At 33.0% G+C, this 21,030-nt stretch overlaps 1 protein-coding gene across 1 annotated transcript in view; it reads right to left on the bottom strand.

The window, feature by feature from the left end:
- LOC119625297 (sperm-associated antigen 16 protein) overlaps positions 1-20,586 on the bottom strand; it is a 572,840-nt gene extending 552,254 nt beyond the window's left edge. Inside the window, exon 1 of the mRNA XM_038001577.2 lies at positions 20,449-20,586. Within this exon, the coding sequence (XP_037857505.2) occupies positions 20,449-20,585 (137 nt within the window). The 5' untranslated portion in view covers position 20,586. The remainder of the gene's footprint in view (positions 1-20,448) is intronic.
- Between the last annotated feature and the right edge of the window lie 444 nt (positions 20,587-21,030).

Genomic DNA, 21,030 nt, shown 5'->3' with positions numbered 1-21,030 from the left:
GTGTAATCTCTTGTATTTCATTTATATGTGACTTATTCCTTCTCCATAAGAAGGCTCTTTTTATTGATAAAATAAATGAAATTGAGAATCCCAAAGGGAACTTGATGTCCACTACACAAAATAGGTGTGCAATGTGTAAGTAGCAGCCAAGATAAGGATTCAACTACATGAAGATTCTGAGTTTCTTTTCTTTTTTTTTTTTTTTTTTTTTGTTCAAAGTTAATACTAGTCAGATTTTCTGTCCCCTTGTGTGTTAGTCAATTAGTTATCCTTGAAGTTTCAAATAACTAAAAGCTATGTTCCTACATTTCAAATGAAGGTTTTGTCATTTAAAAATTTTAATGTCATTTACTGCCATTAAGTCTGCACCTGCTTATAGTTGGAACTTTCACACAATGTCAAATCTGCAATGCTTTTTATAGTAAACTCTCTACTGGGGAAATTGGTATTTTTCTATTTTCTTCATCAAAGTTAGGACAATTGTCAAACATATTTTGGCAAGTCTTTTAGCTGCTGTGTTTAATATACTCAGTAAGATTTTGGATCAGGCTGAGATATCACAGCTTCCCAAATGTTTCAAAATAATGTTCTGGTTAATATTTAATGTAACTACAGTAGGACTTATTGAGTTTTGCATCAATCAAAGACATCAAATACATGAAGGAAAATGAATTTACAGCCATAATAAAATAAAATTAGAAAATTACCAATGAATACACACCGGATCATTTTTATTTAGTGTCAAAAATGATGGATAGAGAATAAATTAAGTTACAGGTCTTGGTTCTTACACATTTGGTTTTAGTCTGGCATCTGTATTTAGTATCCAAACTCTGAAAATGTTAATACTCAGAGGATCTCGATTCCTCAGAGTCTTGTCCGTTTTGTGTTAAATATAAGACCCAAAATAGTCAAATTAAAGTTTTAATTTTAAATCAGTGTGAGAACAAGAATTAGTTGACTCTTTAATTCACTGCAACCCACTCCTGTGAAGCCTCTGAACATATTCAGTAAAAACCTTTCTAGTTGACAAACACAACAGACACATTCATTTAATAGTTTATGTCTTGATTCTGTTGACCTTGCCATTTAGTCCTCTTTCATGTAGCCCTTTTCTCATGGCTTCTTCAGACCCTTTTTTTTTTTTTTTTTTTTTGACTCATCTATTGCTTCCTGGAACCTCTTTGATGGACTCTAAACTTATCTTAACTCTTCTGCTCACTTCACAGATTTTTTCAATGAGTTCAACCATTCTATTTAACCCCCCCCCCCAACTGTAGAGTTCCCACATAATTTATCACTAAAATTGGGACACTTTTTAGAGTAACAAGGGGGTGATTCAAAGTGGGAGGATCCCATGACTCCAGGAGTTCGAGACCAGTCTGAGCAATACAGTGAGACCCTGTCTCTAAAAAAAAAAAAAAAAAAAAAAAAAAATTAGCTAGATATGGTAACATGTGCCTATAGTTTCAGGTCCTATGGAGAGTAAGGCAGGAAAATTGCTTAAGCCCAGGAGTTCTAGGCTGCAGTGAGCTATGATGCACCACTGCACTCCAACCTGGGCAACAGAGCAAGATTCTCTCCATTAAAAAAAAATATTTCTGTAAGGATGACAGGAATAAACTGGGACTTTTCCAGGCAAACCTAGATGTATGGTCACCCCATGCATATAAATGATAGAATTCAAAAATGGTCCTAATTCTCCACTTCTTCCTGCATCCAAGCCCTTAACCCTATAGCTTTGTAGTTCCCACACTCCCTCCCTCTGAGCTTTGGCCAATGGAATAAAGGGGAAGTGATGTTGTGCTAATTCCAAGCCTAGTCCTCAAGAGAATGTGCACACTTCCACTTGTTTCTTGCACAGCTGAACTTGATTGAGCTTGCACCTGAGCCTCTCTGTGAAAACACAACTCAGTCCAGCCTGTGGGAGAGATGTGAGAAGCTTGTAAAAGTGGAAACATGAAAGATGTCAGAGGCTATCTGGCTGATGCCAGCAGAAGCTGAACCATCCAACTAATGTGGCCCAAAAACAAATCTATAAAGGAGCCCAGCTGAGACCAGATCTTCCTAAATAAGCCCATTCTACACTGTTGACCTACAGAATCATGAATTAAAGAAATAATTCTTGTGGTAACTAAAAATTCGGGGGTGGTTATGCAACATTATTGTGACAGTAGATAATTCATACACAAACCCTAATCTCTTTTCTGAGATTCAGATTCATGTATCTTTACCTAGATGTTCCATAGGCATTTCAAACTCAATAAACCCAATACAAATTTCCACAAATCTATTTCTTTTTTTTTTAATTTATTTTTTATTATTATTATACTTTAAGTTCTAGGGTACATGTGCATAACGTGCAGGTTTGTTACATATGTATACTTGTGCCATGTTGGTGTGCTGCACCCATCAACTCGTCAGCACCCATCAACTCATCATTTATATTTTACCTGTATTCCTTATCTCAGGAGTCAAGGCTTTCAAGTTAAAAACTTATGACCATATTAAATTCTCATTCTTTTCCAATTACTATTTGAGTGCTATTCTTATTGAGTCTATCTCTTACACATCTTTATATGCCATTGTTTCCTTCTATCACAGCTGATTGGGCCTTAGCTGTACCTTCTCAATGAGGGTTCTAGGAAGAGGAGTAAACTGTAATGTACTGATGCACTCATTGAATGTAATACAATAACTTGATTCCTATACATCTGGAGTTGGAGAACTGAGAAAATGTCACTCAAAAATTTTCCCAGGGTTTAATTCTGTTGAAGAATCCTGGTTGAAAAAGATTGGTAAGACTTGGTCATATTTCTCTTGAATTAGTGCAATAGTCCTTGTTCAGATGTTTTGCCTTTTGTCTCATCTTCTTCTAATTAGTCCTCTATAAAAGTTATAATTTGCTTCAGCCTTTGTCATTGTTTATTGTCTGTAGGTTAATTGCCTTTGAGAGAAAGTTCGTCATCTCCAACAAGGGTGATATTAGTCTCAAAACAATGGTATGTTTAAAATGATACTAATACCTTTATATTGTTTATCTATGTATCAGTAATTATATGTAAGTATGATAACTTGCTGTTGTCATGTCACTGTCCTTATAAAGGCTATTGATCACTTTGTGATAGACTGCTGAGTATCTGATATAGCCTCTGAAGAGAGTTGAAACTAAATAGAATAGCCATCCACGGGCCAGTTTACCCATATGGACATGGCCCTAGTTCACAATCACATCAAAACACTCCAGAATGGGAACTACTGACAAGAGGGCTTGATGTCTTTCCAGGTGTTACTCTCAGTTAGAAGGCCTTGAGATATATGATTGGGCCTTTCTCAAGTGAGAACTATGAGCTTACTGATATTTGTGGAGCAACAACATTTTCTACAAACTGCAGTAACTTGTCAAGATTTCCTCTGTAATTTAATCAGGCCATCAATCAGCAATGTTGGGTCATACAAGTTAATATCTCCTTACAGCTTAGATACAGTTGAATGATTCTTGGTTTAACTAGAGGCAAAATGTTAGTTCCTCATGACATTTAACAGTTCCTGAAGTCATTATTTTGACAGCAACTATTTCACCCAAGAAACTTCTTGCCTACATAGTTTTAGGACAAATTTGCTTACATAAAAATTCAAGAGTGAAAATGACCTTAAAGGTCAATTTTAATCATCTATTTAAAAAAATGTATGGGTGTCTGAGTAAGATGACAACATGGAACCAGGCTGCTAACTTCTACCCAGAATTCATAAGAATGATCAAGAAAACATAGAAACCAAGGGACAACGAGCTCTAAGCCTGGAAACTAGTAAATTTGTCATCAAATGTCCAAGATTTCAAGGTATATCTACTAAATATACTGCAGACCAAATTGATTGCAGTGTAATGCAAAAATGTCTAGTGTTTAGCTTCTCTGCCTATAAAGAACAGCAGCATTAAGAAGTCCCTAAACAAAGAGCCTGGAAAATCCATCTAATACCTTCTTAGAAAAGAGAGGAATTTATTGAGCCAGTTGTCATAATATACAGAAGATCACGGCAGCAAAGGGTGTTTTCTGGAAAAAGTAGACAAAATACAAACAGAATACCCAGTGGGAGCTCCCTCTAGATTTGAGTGAAAAGCCTGAAGGGTCATAGGACCTCAAATGCAGGCTGACTTCTGGGTAAAGGACTAACACATGCAGAAACTTCATGAAGCCTTAAGGCTTCTTTCAGCAAGGGGCAGTTACAATAAATGGAAAGCCAACACATTTAGAACAGTTTCCAACTGAGTTAATTCTTCTTTCCCCACCTGTCCCCCACTAACCCCCAACAAACCATAAGACCTTTGAAATGATGCTAAAATCAGAGGAAGAGAGCACTTCTAAATAAAGAAAATAGCTCTCTTTGAAATCTATTCAGTAACATGAAAGGAGAAAAAAATTAGAAAACTGCCAAATCATGTTTCAAAAAGTATCAAGATAACTTAGCACCAAAAACCTTAGCACTTATGAAGTTAGAACAGGTTGTAGCGATATAGGAAAAATCTGAGATTAGATAGGATAATACAGTGGGGTATATGGATATTTACAAATATGGGGTATAGGATAAGAGGTATTCAGGGAAGACACTGAGAACTATAAATAACTTCCATATATGTTGAATACATGTTTTGTTAAGTTGAATGTTATCAGTTACATGTGTTCAAACATTTTCTGCTAATTTGATAAGCACTACCTGGGGTGCCCCTATCCAGCAATGTTTTATAAGAGTAAGGCCATGGGCAGCTTCTTGGGTTGGTCAGATAAGGATGGAGTCCCAGTTTCCTCAATATGCAGCCAGAGCTAGCTAAAAAACACAAGGAAGCTCAGAATGGCTGCACCAAGAACGTCTCTTCCAAGCTGCCTCATCCTTGTATCCCAAGTTGGAAAAAAAAAAAAAAAATGTGGAAGTGAAATACTACATCCTATGAAGTCTGTCAAGTAGGAATCCATAATCTAAATATATTATGTATGTGGAAACTGAATACTTGCCCGCCATACAGTAAGTCATATTGGAGCCAAATCTTTATGTCTGATAAAAACCATAAGACTCCATGTAATGACAGCTTTATGGAAGTGAAATAAACTATTTTCATGTGGTCTCAATTAGAGCTTTTTGAGGGTGGGTCCCAACACTGGCAGTGGCAAGTAGCAGCCATGGATGTGAACTGGGGATATAGAAAAACAAGAGGATAGCTGAGGCTGCTTCCTGACCCTCTAGGGGAAAATGAACTACAACCTCCAGCTGGGTTCCATGTGTGGTGCTTAATTGTTTACAGATAATTGAAAGACCCATAATGTCAGTGTGGTAGTAGAAAACATAATTATCAAATTAAAATTGGCAAGGAAGCAATAAACATAAGTTTTTTTTTTTTTTACAAATGTTAATTACTACAGTAAAAAAAATCATTTTTTAACTTCATCCCTAGCTGAGAGAAGGGAAAAGAGATGAATTAGATGAGGTTGATAAACATAGATGATAAATTTGAGAAATCTAATATATGTAAAGAGAAATATTAGAAAGAGAAAACAAAAAGATTACTCCGAAAAATTAATTATAAAAATAACATGAACAAAATTACCTTGAAGATTCTGAAATGAGATTCAACATTTTTATTCAAAACGAGAAAATTTGTGTTTATAAGAATCATTGAATTAAGAAACACCATGGATCTATGCTTGATGAGAAGCCAATAATTATCAAGAAGTGAATAAACTAAAAGGACTTGAAAATTTAAAAAAATCTCAGTATAAAAACATTGGCAGTAAGTACTATTACCAACTAACCAGAGAGTTGTTTAAACATCCAATATCCTTATAAATCTTGATTAAAAAAGATAAAACAATAAAAAAGAAATTTATTTTGATCCTACAGCTCATGCAATTAATGAAAAGAAAAATAATTATATTCCTACTCTACAGTCACAATAAAATTAACTGATTTAACATGAAATTTTAAAAAATGGAATAGAACAGAAAAAAAAATGGTGAAATACACATTTTTTCATAAATTAGGGCAAAGACATTAATATAAAATGATTGGTAGCTAATACTGCATAAACTTCTGAAAAGATGTGCTATCAAACAATAACAAAAAAAGCAATTATTAAACCAAGAAAACCTCTGTAAGCAATTTTTTATAAGCCCAGAAAATCATCACCTTTTACATAATATAAAATGGTTATATTTAACAAATAAAGAGTTCTTATAAATAGTATTTTTTAAAAGTAAAAAAGGCAAGTACGCTATTTACAAAAGAGAAATGCAAATCGCTAATATACAAGAAAAGATTGGTTTCATTAATAACTGCAGTTTTAAATGTTAGTAGCATACTCATTCATCCATTAATCAATTAATGAACATTTGGATTATTTCCACCTTTTAACTATCATGAATAATGTTACTATTAAAATGCATTTGTATACAAGTTTTTGCATGGACATATGCTCTTGATTCACTTGCATATATAGCTAGGTGTGGAAATGCTGGATCCTTGGTTGACCAAATGTTTACCATTTTGAGAAAGTAGTACTTTTCCAAAGTAGCTGCAGCATTTTACTATCCTATCAGAAATGCTGAGGGTTCTGAATTCTCCATGTCTTTTCCAACACTTATCTGTTTGTTTTTTATAGTCATATGAATGGCTATAAAGTGATATCTCACTGTGTTTTCTATTTGTATTCCTCCTAATAAATAATGATTTTGAGTGTCCTACATGTGTTTATTGACTTGTGGTATAAACATATCCATCAGGTGTTTATTGGCTTGTTGTATAGCTTATTTATAGAAATGTCTATTCAAATGCTTTAATCATTTTTAAACTGTTTTCTTTTATACTGTTGTACTGTAAAAGTTGTTTTTATATTCTTGATACAAGTCCTTTATCAGATACATGATTGACAAATAATTTCTCCCACCATATGGATTGTCTTTTTACTTTCTTGATGTTGTCTTATGAAGTGTAAAAATTTTTAATTTGATGAAGTTATTTCTTTTGTCACTGGTGTTTGGAATCATATCTAAGAAACCATTCCTCAATTCAAGGTCACAAAGATTTATTTTTGTTCTCTTCTAAGAGTTTTATAGTGTTCATTGTTACTTTTAAGTCTAGAATACATTTTGTGTTAATTTGTGTGTACCATGTGAAGCAGGGATTCAACTTAATTCTTTTGTATGTAGATATCCAGTTGTCCCACACAATTTGTTGACACAACTATCTTTTTCCCATTGAACTATCTTGGCACCCCTGTTGAAAATCAGGCAACTCAATGTAATGGTTTATTTCTCAACTTTCAGTTCTATTTTGTTGATCTATATGTCTATCGCATGCCAGTACTATACCTGTCCTGATTACCATAGCTTTGTATAATAGTAAGTTGTAAAACTTCATTCTTCTTGATAAGATTGTTTTACCTAATCTGGGAATCTTCTGTTTCTCTGCGGATTTTAGAATCAGTTTGGCTACTGGTATTTTGTCTATTGATTGAATTAAATGTTTAGATCAGTATTGCTATCTTAGCAATATAGTCTTGCAAATTCATGAACATGAGCTATCTTTCCAATTTGTGAGGTTTTCTTTAATTTCTTTTAACATCGTTATATAGTTTATAGGGTATAAGTTGTGGTAGGCTGAGTTAAATAGCCCTCTCCCCAACAAATATTCCCCAGAACCTGCAAATGTTATCTTACATGGCCATAGGGACTTTGCAGGTATGGTTAAATTAATGATCTTGAGATTTAGAGATTATCTTGAATGACTAAGTAATGTACTCTCAAGAGTTCTTATAAGGGAGACTGGAGATTAAAGAGACAAAAAGCAATGTGATAATAGAAGCACAGAGACAGAGAGAAAAAAACTGGAAGATGCTACACAGCTGACTTTGAAGTTAAGAGGCCATAAGTCAAAGAATGCAGAGAGCCTCCCAAATCCAGAAAAGATAAGGAAATTAATATATTACTGGGGTTTCCAGAAAGACCACAATACCATATTTTAAGCCTAGCAAGACCTATTTCTGACTTTTTACCTCCAGAACTATTGGATAATAAATTTATGTTATTTTAGGCTACTATCTTTGTGGTAATATGGAGGAGTAGCAATAAAAAACTAGTAAAGACCCAAACTACATGAAGCAAAAAGTGACAGAATTAATTGAAAAAATATACAATTCAAAAATAACATTAGGGGATTTCAATACCCATTTTAAATAATGGTTACAATAATTAGGCAGAAAAGCAATGAAGAAATATAAAATTTAACAACATAAATCAACTAGACCTAGCAGACATGTATAGAACATTCCATACAAAAAAAGTAGAAAAGATGTTATTTCATGGGCACACAGAACATTCTTTAGGATAATATGTTAGTATGTGAAACAAGTCTCAGATATAAAAGGATTAAATTATACAAAATAGTCTCTTTCATCACAATGGAATTAAAATGGAAATCAATTAGAAGAAAACTTGAAAAATTCACACATACAGTCATGTGCCATATAATGTCATTGCAGTCAATGACAGACTGCATATATGATGTGGTTTCATAAGATTATAATGGAGGTGAAAAACTCCTATGGCCTAGTGACATGGTAGCCTTCATAATGCCATATGGCTACACATTACTTGTGTGTTTCTGGTGATGTTATTGTAAACAAATCTACTGCACTGCTAGTTGTTTAAAGGTATATTACATATTATTATGCATAGTACATAATTCTTAATTATAATAAATGACTATGTTACTGGTTTATGTATTTACTATACTATATGCTATTTATCATTATTTTACAGTGTACTTCTACTTATTAAAAAAACAAAGGTAACTGTAAAACAGCCTCAGGCATGTCCTTCAGGAGATATTCCAGAAGAAGGCATTATTATCATAGGAGATGTTAGTTCTACGTGTATTTTTGCCCCTGAAGACCTTCCAGTGGGACAAAATGTGGAAGTGGACCAAAGTGATATTGATGATCCTGACCCTGTATAGACCTAGGCTAATGTGTGTGTCTTTGCGTTTAATAAAACGTTTGAAAATTAAAAGAGAAAAGTTTATAGAAAAAGGACATAAAAATATTTTTTGTACAGCTGTACAGTGCTTCAAACTAAGCATTAACAAAATAATCAAAATTTTAAAAAGTAAATAGTTTATAAAGTAAAAAGTTACATAAGCTAAGGTTGATTATCAAAAAATGATTTAAAAACAAATTTGGTATAGCTTAAGTGTACAGTGTTTATAGTCTACAGTAGTGTACAGTAATGTCCTAGGCCTTCTCATTCACTCACCACTCACTCACTGACTCACCCAGAGCAGCTCCCATTCCTGCAAGCTCCATTCATGGTAAATGCTCTATACAGGTGTACCACTTTTTATCTTTTATACTGTATTTTTACTATATCTTTCTGTGTTTATATATAAAAATATTGTTATATTACAATTGTATATGGTATTCAGTACAGTAACTATATAAGGTTGTTATATAGGAGCAATAGCAATATGGTATAGTCTGTATAGTCTATGGTATATAGCCTAGATGAGCAGTAGGCTATACCATCTAGGTTTGTGTAAGTACACTCTCCAAAGTTTGCATAATGATGAAATTGCCTAATGATGCATTTATCAAATGTATCCTCACCATTAAGCAGCACATGATACATATATGGACATGGAACAGCACACTTTAAAATAGCCATTAGGCCAAAAAAGAAATTATAAGAAAAATCAGAAAATACTTTGATATCAATGAAAACAAAAACACAACATATGAAAACTTATAGGATAATTCTAGCATTGCTTGAAAGAAAATTCACAGATGTAAATGGTACATTTAAAAAGAATAAATATCTCAAATAATAACCAAACCTTCTATCTTAAGCAAGTAGAGAAAGAAAACTAAATCCAAATTAAGCAGAAAAGAGAAAATAATATTGAATACAAATAAATAAAATAGAGAATTAAAAAATATATAGAAAATTCAACAATAAAAGTTGATTTTTTGAAAAGAGTAACAAAATTGACTTTAGCTCTACTGAGCAACAAAAAATAGAGAGGACTCAAATTATTCAAATCAAGAATGATATAAAGGCATCATTACCAGATTTACAGAATTATAAAGGATTTATAAGGGAAATTGTGAACAACATGGCAACAAATATGACAAAAAAAAAATGGTAGCAAATTAGATAACCTAGATAAGAGTAGACAGATACTTATTCTTGAATCAGTAATCAAAACCTTTCCACAAAGGGAAGCCCAAGACCAGATGGCTTCACTGATGAATTTTGCCAAATATTTAAGAAGAATTAACACTACTACTTCACAAATTCTTCCAAAAAATAGAACAGGAGGAAACACTGCCTGACTTATTCTGTGAGGCCAGTATTGCTCTAATACCAAAACCAGACAGCGGCATCACAAACAAAGAAAACTACATACTCATGTCTCTTATTAATATAGATAAAAATGTCATCAAGAAAATACCAATATATCAAATCCAGCAACTTACATAAATGACGGTATATCATAAGCAACTAGCATTTATTTCAGGAATGCAAGGTTGGTTCAATATACAAAAATCAATGTAATAGGCCACGTTGACAGAATAAAAGATAAAAACCAAATGATCATTTCAACAGATGCAGAAGCAGCATTTAACAAAATCCAACATCCTCTCATGATCAACATATTTGACCAGAAATAGAAGTAAATTTCTTCAACCTAATAAAAGCATCTACAAAATTCCCACAGTTAACATCATACTTAATGGTGAAAGACTGATCATGTTTTACCTAAAATCAAAAATAAGACAAGGATGTCTTCATTTATCACTTTTATTCAACATTGTACTGGAGGTTCGAGCCAGAGCAATTTGATAAGGAAAAAACAATCAAAGGTATCTAGATTAGAAAGGAAAAAGTAAAATGATCTCTCTTCACAGATGATACAATCTTATATAGAGAGAAGTCTAAAAAATATACTAAAATGTTTTCAATTAATAAATGAACTCATCAAAGTTGTATGTTGACACAAGGTTAGGATATAAAACTCAACTATAGTTGTGGAAGAATAGTGTATTTGTTTTCTTTTTGTGCTGTAACAAATTACCGTAAACTTAGAGGCATAACATAACATGAAGTTACTATCTTACAGTTCTAGAGGCCATAAGGACAAAATAAGTTTGACTGGGTTGAAGTCAAGGTGTTATAAGAGTTGGTTCTCTCTGGTCTCTCTAGGGGAGAATCCCTTTTTCATATCACACCACTCTTACTCTGACCATTCTATTCTACCTTCATCTTCCACACTTAAGGAAACTTTGTGATTACAGTGGCTCAACCTGGATAATCAAATATAATCTCCTTATTTTAAAGTCAGCTAATTACAGATTTCCATCACACCTGCAACTTTAATGCCACTTTGTCATATAACATGACATATCCATAAGTTTTGTTCTTTGTTCTGCTCCTTTTTGTTTTCAATTTTTTGACATTGTTTAAAACCTGACATTTTAAATAATTTGAAATTTCTGGAAATCAGGTTTTCTTCTCTCTGTTTGTTGTTACTGCTGTTTGCTCTGTGTGTGTGTGTGTGTGTGTGTATGTGTGTGTGAATTTCCTGAGGTAATTCAGTACAGTCTGTATTCCATGTTTGGTGTAGCCACAGAATTTTCTTCTAGATTAGCTTAATAGCCAAATAATGATTGGTCAACTGGTGATTAAGTGCTTTGAACGAGTTAGTCATCCAATCTTTGGCAAGTGTCTCTTTGTGCATGTTAGGACACATCTTTAACAATCTTGAAGTTTACAACTTAGCCTTAGCCTTTACCACCTGCTTGTGCAAGTCCTTGAGGTCAACCAGATGCAAGAGATTAAACCCTTCTCAAGTCTTTCCTATGCATGTGCACAGCCCTCCACTTGCATGTATGTGTCCTTCCATATTCTTAGAAATACGTCAGTGTGCTTCAGATACTCATTGGACATTTCACTTTCCACCTTTTCTACCTAGGACTGGAGAATGTTAAAACATAAAAGAGTTCACTCTTCTTCGTAATATTCAGCAATTTTTCTTGAATAAGTGCTCCTCAGGTTGATGCAAGCCTTTGGTTAAGTTCCTGTGTTCCGAAAAAGTGGATTTTAACATTCCCTCCTCTCCGCCCATATTCTCTCTGCTTTTATGAAGGAGTGTATTTTTGAATGTCCTTATCGTGCCATTTTGGAAGTGCTTCTATTATTGGGTTTTGACTGAAATTTATTCTTGGTGTAATATTATTTATAGAAGATTTTGTATTTTAGGGTTTTATGTCCAATGCAGGACTAATACTAGGTTGTAGATTCTTCTGATAAAGGGATTTCAGAAATAATGAATGGTACGTGTATGTGTGTGTCTATGTGTATATTTGTGAGTATATCCCTAAAATTACATAATAGCTAGTGGGAGAATGAAAGAAAGTGGCCACATTTCTGGTCTAGCACCTTCATTTCTGTTTATTCTAATTCAACAAATTTTCTCATTCTCTATAGTGTTTCAGTTGACCTTCTGTGCTCCAGGGATACAAAGATGGGTAAGATATAGACCTTGCCTTAAAGAGCTTATAGCATTCCTAAGGGTTTTTTTAAAAATTATTTTCTTTCTAGAAAAAAAGAGACAGGCCAATAGAGTTAGAGGCAATACTAGTTTCACAACAAACCAGACCAAGGTTAGAATCTTACTTCTGTCAAAGAATAGCAACAACCATAATAATGCTATTTTTACCAAATGCTTATTCTGAGATCAGAACTGTGCTGAATGCCTTATATATATTTTCTCATGGAACATTCATGAAAACCTTTTGATGTATGTTATCATCCTTTACAAATGAGCAACTGAGGCGCTGGGAGTTTAAATAAAATAACAAAGCAAGTACACTGCCACACCCATACTGGAAAATAAGTTTGATTTTAAAAGTCACATCTTGCATAAAACCAGATTCTGCCACTTGGTGGAGGAAAGCTCTTGGGCAGTGTCTTGATATTTATATATCTATAATACATAAAATTTCACTTTAGAGGATACTTAATACTAGCAGCCCAAACAGACAAACTATCCAGTCTTATACGGCTTAATATAACAAAGATACCTTGATTTATCTTGGTTATAATCCCATTTCAATGGAAAGCAAGCAGTCTTATGCCATTATAAAGCTATGTCATTGTACCATGTGGTTCTGAAGAGAAGGGAAGAGAGCCTGAAGGAGCTAAACTTTGCTCTTCAATGTGCAACAGCTGAAAATGTGACTTTCATTCACATTTCTCTAGCCAGAGATCAGTTATATGGCCTCAATTTAACTATGAATACAAAGGACACAGAGAATATAGTATTTCTATAAATTGAGGAAGAGAAAGCAGCATTGTAAATATACAAAGTATTATAATTGCCATGTATAATTGCAATACTGACATATGGCTGTTGCTGTTTAAAAGGTAACTGATGTCAACATTCAAACCAGGCCTTCCCCAATGCAGATATATCTAAAGATTCTCTCCTTTCCAAATTTCCCTCTTCAACATTAGCTGATCAAATATTAAGCAGGTAACTACTATACGTATGGACATTATTATAAGGGCATTTGTAAATGTGTATAAATCTAAAATTAACACTTGCAAGTTTGGGTTTACAATGAAAATGTGGTTTACATTGAGTTGTGGGACTGTGAGAAATATCTGTTTTCTTTTTAACACTTTTCTCTGTGATGATCCTGTATTACTTTTAGAATTAGACAAAAAAAAAAAAAAAAAAAAAAAACTACTTAAAGAAGTATGCTGTTATTTTTAATGCTTAGCCCCTTCACATAAAGGTGATAACTACATTAAGAACAGAAGCATAATATATACCTCTGCAAAGAATATAAAGTTGAATATTATTACTTAATAGGGACATGTCAAAATTGTCTTAATAAAAGTCTATTACGTTTTCCAGATTATGAAAACAGCTACTTCTGCAGCTCAGGAAGAAAGAAGACATCATAATCTTTAGAGAGATAATACATCAATATCTGTATTCTTAAAAATAATTTGAAATTTGTACTCTTAACTTTTAGCTTATGCCAAATAAAAAGTTTTCCGTGTGTGTGTATATATGTATACACACACACACACACACACACACACATATATATATATACTTTTTTTTTGAGATGACCTTTCACTCTTGTTGCCTAGACTGGAGTGCAATGGTGCGATCTTGACTCACTGCAACCTCCGCCTCCCAGGTTCAAGTGATTCTCCTGTCTTAGCTTCCTGAGTAGTTGGGATTATAGGCGCCTGCCACTACGCCCAGCTAATTTTTGGTATTTTTAGGGGAGATGAGGTTTCAGCATGTTGGCCAGGCTGGTCTTGAAATCCTGACCTCAGGTGATCCACCCGCCTTGGCCTCCCAAAGTGCTGGGATTACAGGCGTGAGCCACCGTGACCAGTCCCATGTATATATTTTTAAAAATCTAAATAATATACTTGTCAAGGGGTTTTCATACTATGGTTTTAGGCACTACATAAATATGTGAATAGGTAGCTTGTACAGTGAAGAGAGAATATGAGGTATTTTGGAGAGGTCCATTTATTCACAATTCATAAATCAGCTCCTAAGGATAGAAGTTCTGTTTAACAGGATGCTGTCAGCTCTATTTCTGACTCAGGCAGGGAACTCAGGATAAAATGTGGCACTGTGAAATTGTTTAAACCACTAATCCGACTGCTTTCACTTAGCGAGATATGTGGGCAATTACATGCTGTTTCACATAGTAAGCTGTGGTCATACAGAAGAAAATGCAACTCCAAGCATTGGTGAACTGGACATTACTGTTACGAAGCAGTCCTCTGGTAGGTAAAGACCAACTAATAAATTATTAAGTAATGTAGCATGAGTTTTACTGATCTAACATTATTAACCTGAATATTGATTATGTAACTATGTGTTTTTGTTGCCCAAAGCTGGTCTAAATGGGCCAAAAATAGAACATGCCTGTGGATAAGGAAGTTCAACCACTATATTTTTTATATCGTGCAAAAAAACAAATCAAAAAGATGATTTTAAAATGGAATTCTGTTGATGTTTCTGGCCAAATTTGTTTTCCTTCTAAAACATAATCTAAAATCTTAAAAAAAATAGGAAACATGCAGAATTATTTCTCATTTTTATTAAAAACAAATAGGATGAGTTTGGCACAATTTTAAAGAAATATTTACATTTTATGAGCTGAGAACAGCTAGATAACATACATTTTGAAGTAACTGAATTTGGTTTTCAGTTTATAACTATCTTCATCATTTACTGGGTATGAATTTTTGACAAAATTTTACCAACTGATGTTGATGGTTGCATATCATTTTTCCAACAGGATTTGGTATAATCCAGAAACAAAATTGCCTCTTCCCTTCGTAGCCCATTGTGTGGCTGCCAGTTTTATAACAATATTTGAGCTATCTTTTTAAGTTCTAAAATTTGTATCAATGAAAAATATGATGATAGCTAACACTTATTGAGCATATGTGTGCCTAGCAATCATATTTGTGTTTTTCAGATATTATAACGTTAGTCTTCACAATCAAACTACAAAGTAGGCATCATTATCCTTTCTATTTCACAGAAGAGAAACCTGAAAAGACTAGCAATGGTGAAGCTAGCATTCTAAAACGGGCCACCCATATGACCTCTATCTTGCACTAGGGTATGTTTATGTTCCCACTTTTTGGCAATATACGTTTTCTTCTTTCAGTAGTGCAAAGATTGCGCTAATGCACAGTCCCTGAATTGTTCCATTCATTTATCATTTTCAATGATTGATGAATCACTTTCAACAGCTACCAACACTTCCATCAGTCTACCAAGTAAATGCAAAGGGTGCTTTATCTTCCCAATCCATCTAGTGGTAAATATGTAATAATGACGAGTTACACAGTGATGAAAGTTATCCATGTCCTTCTTTAAAAAGATCTGGATAGACAAGTCCTACTAAGGAAATTAAAAACTTAGATACAAACAGAACCAATTCCACTGTAAACAATAGATAGAAATAATCAGTTATGTGTATAGTATTATTTTGAGGCAATGCAGTGTTTTGAAGACTTGCACGTTTTTAAATGTCTTCTGTATGTATAGTCTGCATTATATTTGTATAAAACTTACAGGATTTCCACATTCACTTTTTGAGTTATAAATATGTAAGATGGTGTTAGTGTTGCAACAAAAAAGTAGTCATTATTATTAAGGGTTAAAAAAAAGAAAATATGTAGTCAACATTTAAAGAGAGTAAACACCAACTGGAGAAGTAATTAAGCTTCCATAGACAGATGTTAGCTTGGACTCTTGCTCCTGTTTTGACTTTGGGGATTATCTACATTTTTACCTGTTTGGTTTTATGTTCCCCTCTTGAGCTATTTCCTGTAAGCACCATTCTGCTTTTCGCCCATTAAGCTTCATGGTATCTAGGTTTGACATTCACATGGTAGATCTTACTAATAGATTTTAGCTGTTCCAAAATCTATTCCCCTAATCAATTCCAACACATGGAACCTAACAATGTATGCAAACATATGTGTATTGACAGGTATAGTTGCTAGATTTATGCCACTTTTTAAAGTAAGCTTCAATATCTCTTAGTATAATTTATTATATGATGTCCTTATAGTCAGTTCATTTATGTATTTCATGTTTTCCAAGTACAAATCTTACTTGGTCATTGTATATTGCTCTTTTAAAACATACAGCTGAATTTCATTTTCTGTATCATTTTTTAAAGTTTTGCATTCATAATAGTGAAATGGGTCTCTGGTTACCATGTGAGTACTATATCTGCTAGGTTTAAAACTATGCTTATGCTTAATTTTTAAAACCAGTAATGAATTTCCCTTTTATTTTTTTCTGTCCTTGGGCTAGGTAATGAACCTAAAAATTACCTGTTTTATTCTAACACTCTTTTTTCTTTCTTTCTTTCTTTTTTGTTTGTTTTGGTAAGTTTCTAAAATCTCACTCGTAAAACTGCTAAAGATGGGCATGCAAGGTAAAACTTTAAAACTCAGTTTCTTCAACTGTTTTTAATCTAGTCCAGGTTTTTCTTCTATCTTGATTTAGTATTGATAATGTTTACTTTCATAGAGATTTATTATTTCCTAAAAAATTGAAGTGTATATATATTCTAGTTTCTGTATATTCAGTACTAACTCCTTCCAAGTTGCTATTTATATTAATGTTTCCTCACTTATTAACATATTTTCAGCAGTTTGCTGGGATATCTAATGTATTGTAGCTTCTTCATTATTTTTTCCCCTTGAGGACAGAAAACTGCTGAAATTACATATGTATGTGCATGTATATATGTCTATTATTTATATGTATATGGATATTTAATTTATATATAACTGTTTATATATTATATATATAAGTTCAGAAGTTTTCATCAATATACAACATATAAATAAATATACATCTACTCTAATTTATTAATTTCTAATTTTCATTGATTTTTTCTTTTGCTTTTTGTATTTCATTGTTTTTTCAATTTGAATTCATAATCCACTTATTTTTTTTCTTATTTAATGATAAAGAATTTAAAGCTATGAATTTTACTCTGAATACAGCTTTGGATACATCTCATAAATTTGGTAAATGTTGTAGTTGTAACGTCTACCAACTATGTAATGAAAGTTTATAGTTCCTCTTTGACTCAGTATTCATTTACATGTGTCTTAATAATTTGTGATTACTCTCATTAATGGTTATTAACTTCATTTCACCTTTTATCATTGAATCTTGGTCATAAATTATGGGTTGTATAATTTATACTATGAGGAATTTATGCTAGATTTTGGGTAAAGAATTTATGCCTTTTTGAAACCATAAATGAACTAAAAAAATGTATATTCTCTCCTTGTACAGAGGTAAATATATACTGTTAATTATACTTACTATCATATTAATTCTTCTAATTCCACTACAATTTTGTTTACTTGATAGATTAAAAGTTGAAAGAGATACCTTAAAGTCTTTCTGATTATTATATTTTTTTACTATCATCTTGTTTTATGAGATTTTTTGTTTTACATATTTCGACATCATATTAGCTGGATTCTCAAGTGTCAGTTACTCCCTCAGTTCATTTTTTTAACCTGTCACTCTTCTTTTGCCTGATATGAGTATTACTATGCCTGTTGTATTTATTATTAGGCACTTGAGATGTCTGCTATGATATGAGAAATAGGACAAAGAAGAATGATTGGTGTCAGTCAAGGTGAACCACAATCATGTCAAAGATTAATTGACCCCCAAACAAAATTTGGATATGTCATCATTGCAGAAGAGACAGTGCCTGACAGTGTCAGTTACCATTGTAGTCAGGAATGCATCCAGCTGGAAGTTAGAGAAAACATTCAACTAGAAGCAACTGAAATTAAAAATAAAGGAAATGTGAAAAGCAAAGGAAAGAAAAAAAATAAGAAAAAGTTTATGTTTCTTGTGTGAAGAGCATAGGAGGAAAATAAAAGTTGGTATATACTGTCCACCCTAGGGTTCCAAGAAAGCAGAATCAACCAGAACCCAGAGCTGTACTCTGAAGACAATAATTGTATTCACTGAAGATTCAACTACAGATTAGAGTATAATATTTAAGTCAAACTTATTTTAGGTTTGATTTTAAATTATAGACAAAGTATACCATTAGTTAGGAAATATATTATCTTTAGTAATTAACTATCTTTTCTTACTGACCAAATTACATAAGCCAAACGAAAAATCAAATATTACAAATTTAAATTCTAGGAAACATAAATTTCAACAACTTTAAATCCATCAACACTATCTGTAGGTACATATATATTTTTTCATATTTATATGCTATTTAGTGTTGGTTTGCATACAAAGATTATAAAATGTTTGTGGTCTGAGATGTAAACACTTTCAGAATGTGTCTCACCACAAATAAACCAAAATAGACCTTTTGTTGTTGTTTTTAATAATCATTTTTTTCTTTTTTATTAATTCTACAAAAAGAACATTTGCTATTCAATATCTCTCATTTAAAAACACTTATGGTTATGTTTATTTTCTCCCCTTATATTTGTCTCATGCACTGAAAAAAAGCAAACAGTATAGCAGTATTTTACTACAATTCTGCCGTAAGAAAGTGCTAAATGTAAATTCATATTATAAGTGAATAATGATGTATCTCACCTTATATTAATTTCAGTAATTGAATGGGAAAGAGGAAGATCTATTAAAAAGACCATTGCTGGTCAAACACTAATGAGAAAATATCTGAGTCACTGGCTGTCATGGTAACAGGGCATTATCAAAATCTGATTAGTATGCCCAGTAGCTACATAAGTGATAGGCAATACTTCTAATTGTATTGTCGCTGCCTGCAACATGGGTTTTATGTTCCTAAGAGGTGAGAGGGTGGCAAGGCTCTGTTTAATTTACATACTGGATATGGAATACACTGCATGTTCATAAATTAGGGTCAAACATCTAGTACTAAAGATAAATTATACTTTGGAAAGATATTCAGAAGTTAAAAACTAACTTAGTTTACTCTTGTCATTAACTTACAAATTTCTAAATTTAAGTAAAAGTGTTCTATCTAATTTCATAGACATTCATAGCAAAGATAAAAGAAAAATTGATTTTAAAAAGGAGTTGAATGAAAATATGAAAATAAATCATAGGAAATCTTCCCAAGAACAAAATTTCCAAATAGAATGGTTTAGAAAAGCACCAAGAACTATGGGTTACCAAAAGTAATCAGGCCAGAGAGTTTTAGAAAGAAGCAGATCCAAGAAGAATGATGAACAGAAAACAAGATTGGTGGTAGGAATGGGCCACAGGGAACTATGGACAGTTTTCCATCTGTGTCTTTAAGAATGTTCTCCCTTCTGTGTCCTTGGTCTTTTAGGTACAAATGAATTTAGGTTCAGTGAATTTCAAAAATTACAGGGCCCAGTGTTTTCAGTATTGCTTTGTTCTTTTTAATACCTTTAGTGTCACTGAATTTTTTAAAAAATTGATCACTTCTCTCTGATCCTTTTTGGTACATAAATTAACTCTAAAAAGAAAACTCCAAAGAGTAACAAAGGTAAATTCTGGCGTGCATTATTGACTAGAAATCTCTGTGCCTTGTCAGGGCTTGTGAGCACAAGGAATGTTAATAATGCTTGTCCTGAGAAGCTTATTCCTCTGGTTAAATGCGTAAGTATGTGGACTAAGTTTTACACGTACCAAATATCAAAAACAGTCAAAAGTCAATATAATGAAAACCAAGGGGGAATTTGTCTATACACTTCGAAATTCAGTGCAGGATGTGTTGTTGCAGAAAGAAAAACATCATCAAAGATAGCAGAGTGCGGAAACAGAGTAAACAAGCACGTTCCTAGAGAGATTAGGCTATTTCTAGGAGTCCTGTGCACTGACCTTGGATGGAAGCAGCAGTCTGAAAGCCAATCAGTGTGGCCAAATCCCGTGAGAAGCACATTGCCTTTTGGAAGGCCCAACACCTTCCAGAGTCGGTCCTCGCCACAGGAGACTAGGATGTCTTTGTGGGGGTGCATGGAGACACTGCACAAGGAAAAAGAAAAAAGAGTTTTCAGGATGTGAATAAATGAAATGGCAGTGGTTATCCGATTTTAGGAAGGCAGGATAGTTTTGAGAGTATTGGCCCCAAAATAAGAGGAAGCAGGTTCTGCATCCCTGCTATAGCTCTAACACTAATAGCTTTCTGATCTTCATCAATCTAATCAGCTTCACTGGATCTCAGATTCCTCATTTGCAAGACAAAGTGGTTGGTTTAGGTGACTGTGCATATCTAATTCTGGTTTGAAAAAGAGTAATTCTGGTTTTTCTTTAAGGGAAGAAAAATTATGCCAATGGCATTTTTATGTTGGGATATTTGGACCAGTGGTCATGGTTAGCTACTATAGAACATCAACATTCTTTTCAAACTATCATATGTCTTAAATCAGCCATTATCCAGGAAAAGATCATGAATCATAACCA

Source organism: Chlorocebus sabaeus, chromosome 10 (assembly GCF_047675955.1).
Source record: "Chlorocebus sabaeus isolate Y175 chromosome 10, mChlSab1.0.hap1, whole genome shotgun sequence".
Classification (NCBI taxonomy): Eukaryota; Metazoa; Chordata; class Mammalia; order Primates; family Cercopithecidae; genus Chlorocebus; species Chlorocebus sabaeus.
Note: the sequence above shows the minus strand (reverse complement) of the source record. Positions and strands in the feature narration are given on the sequence as shown.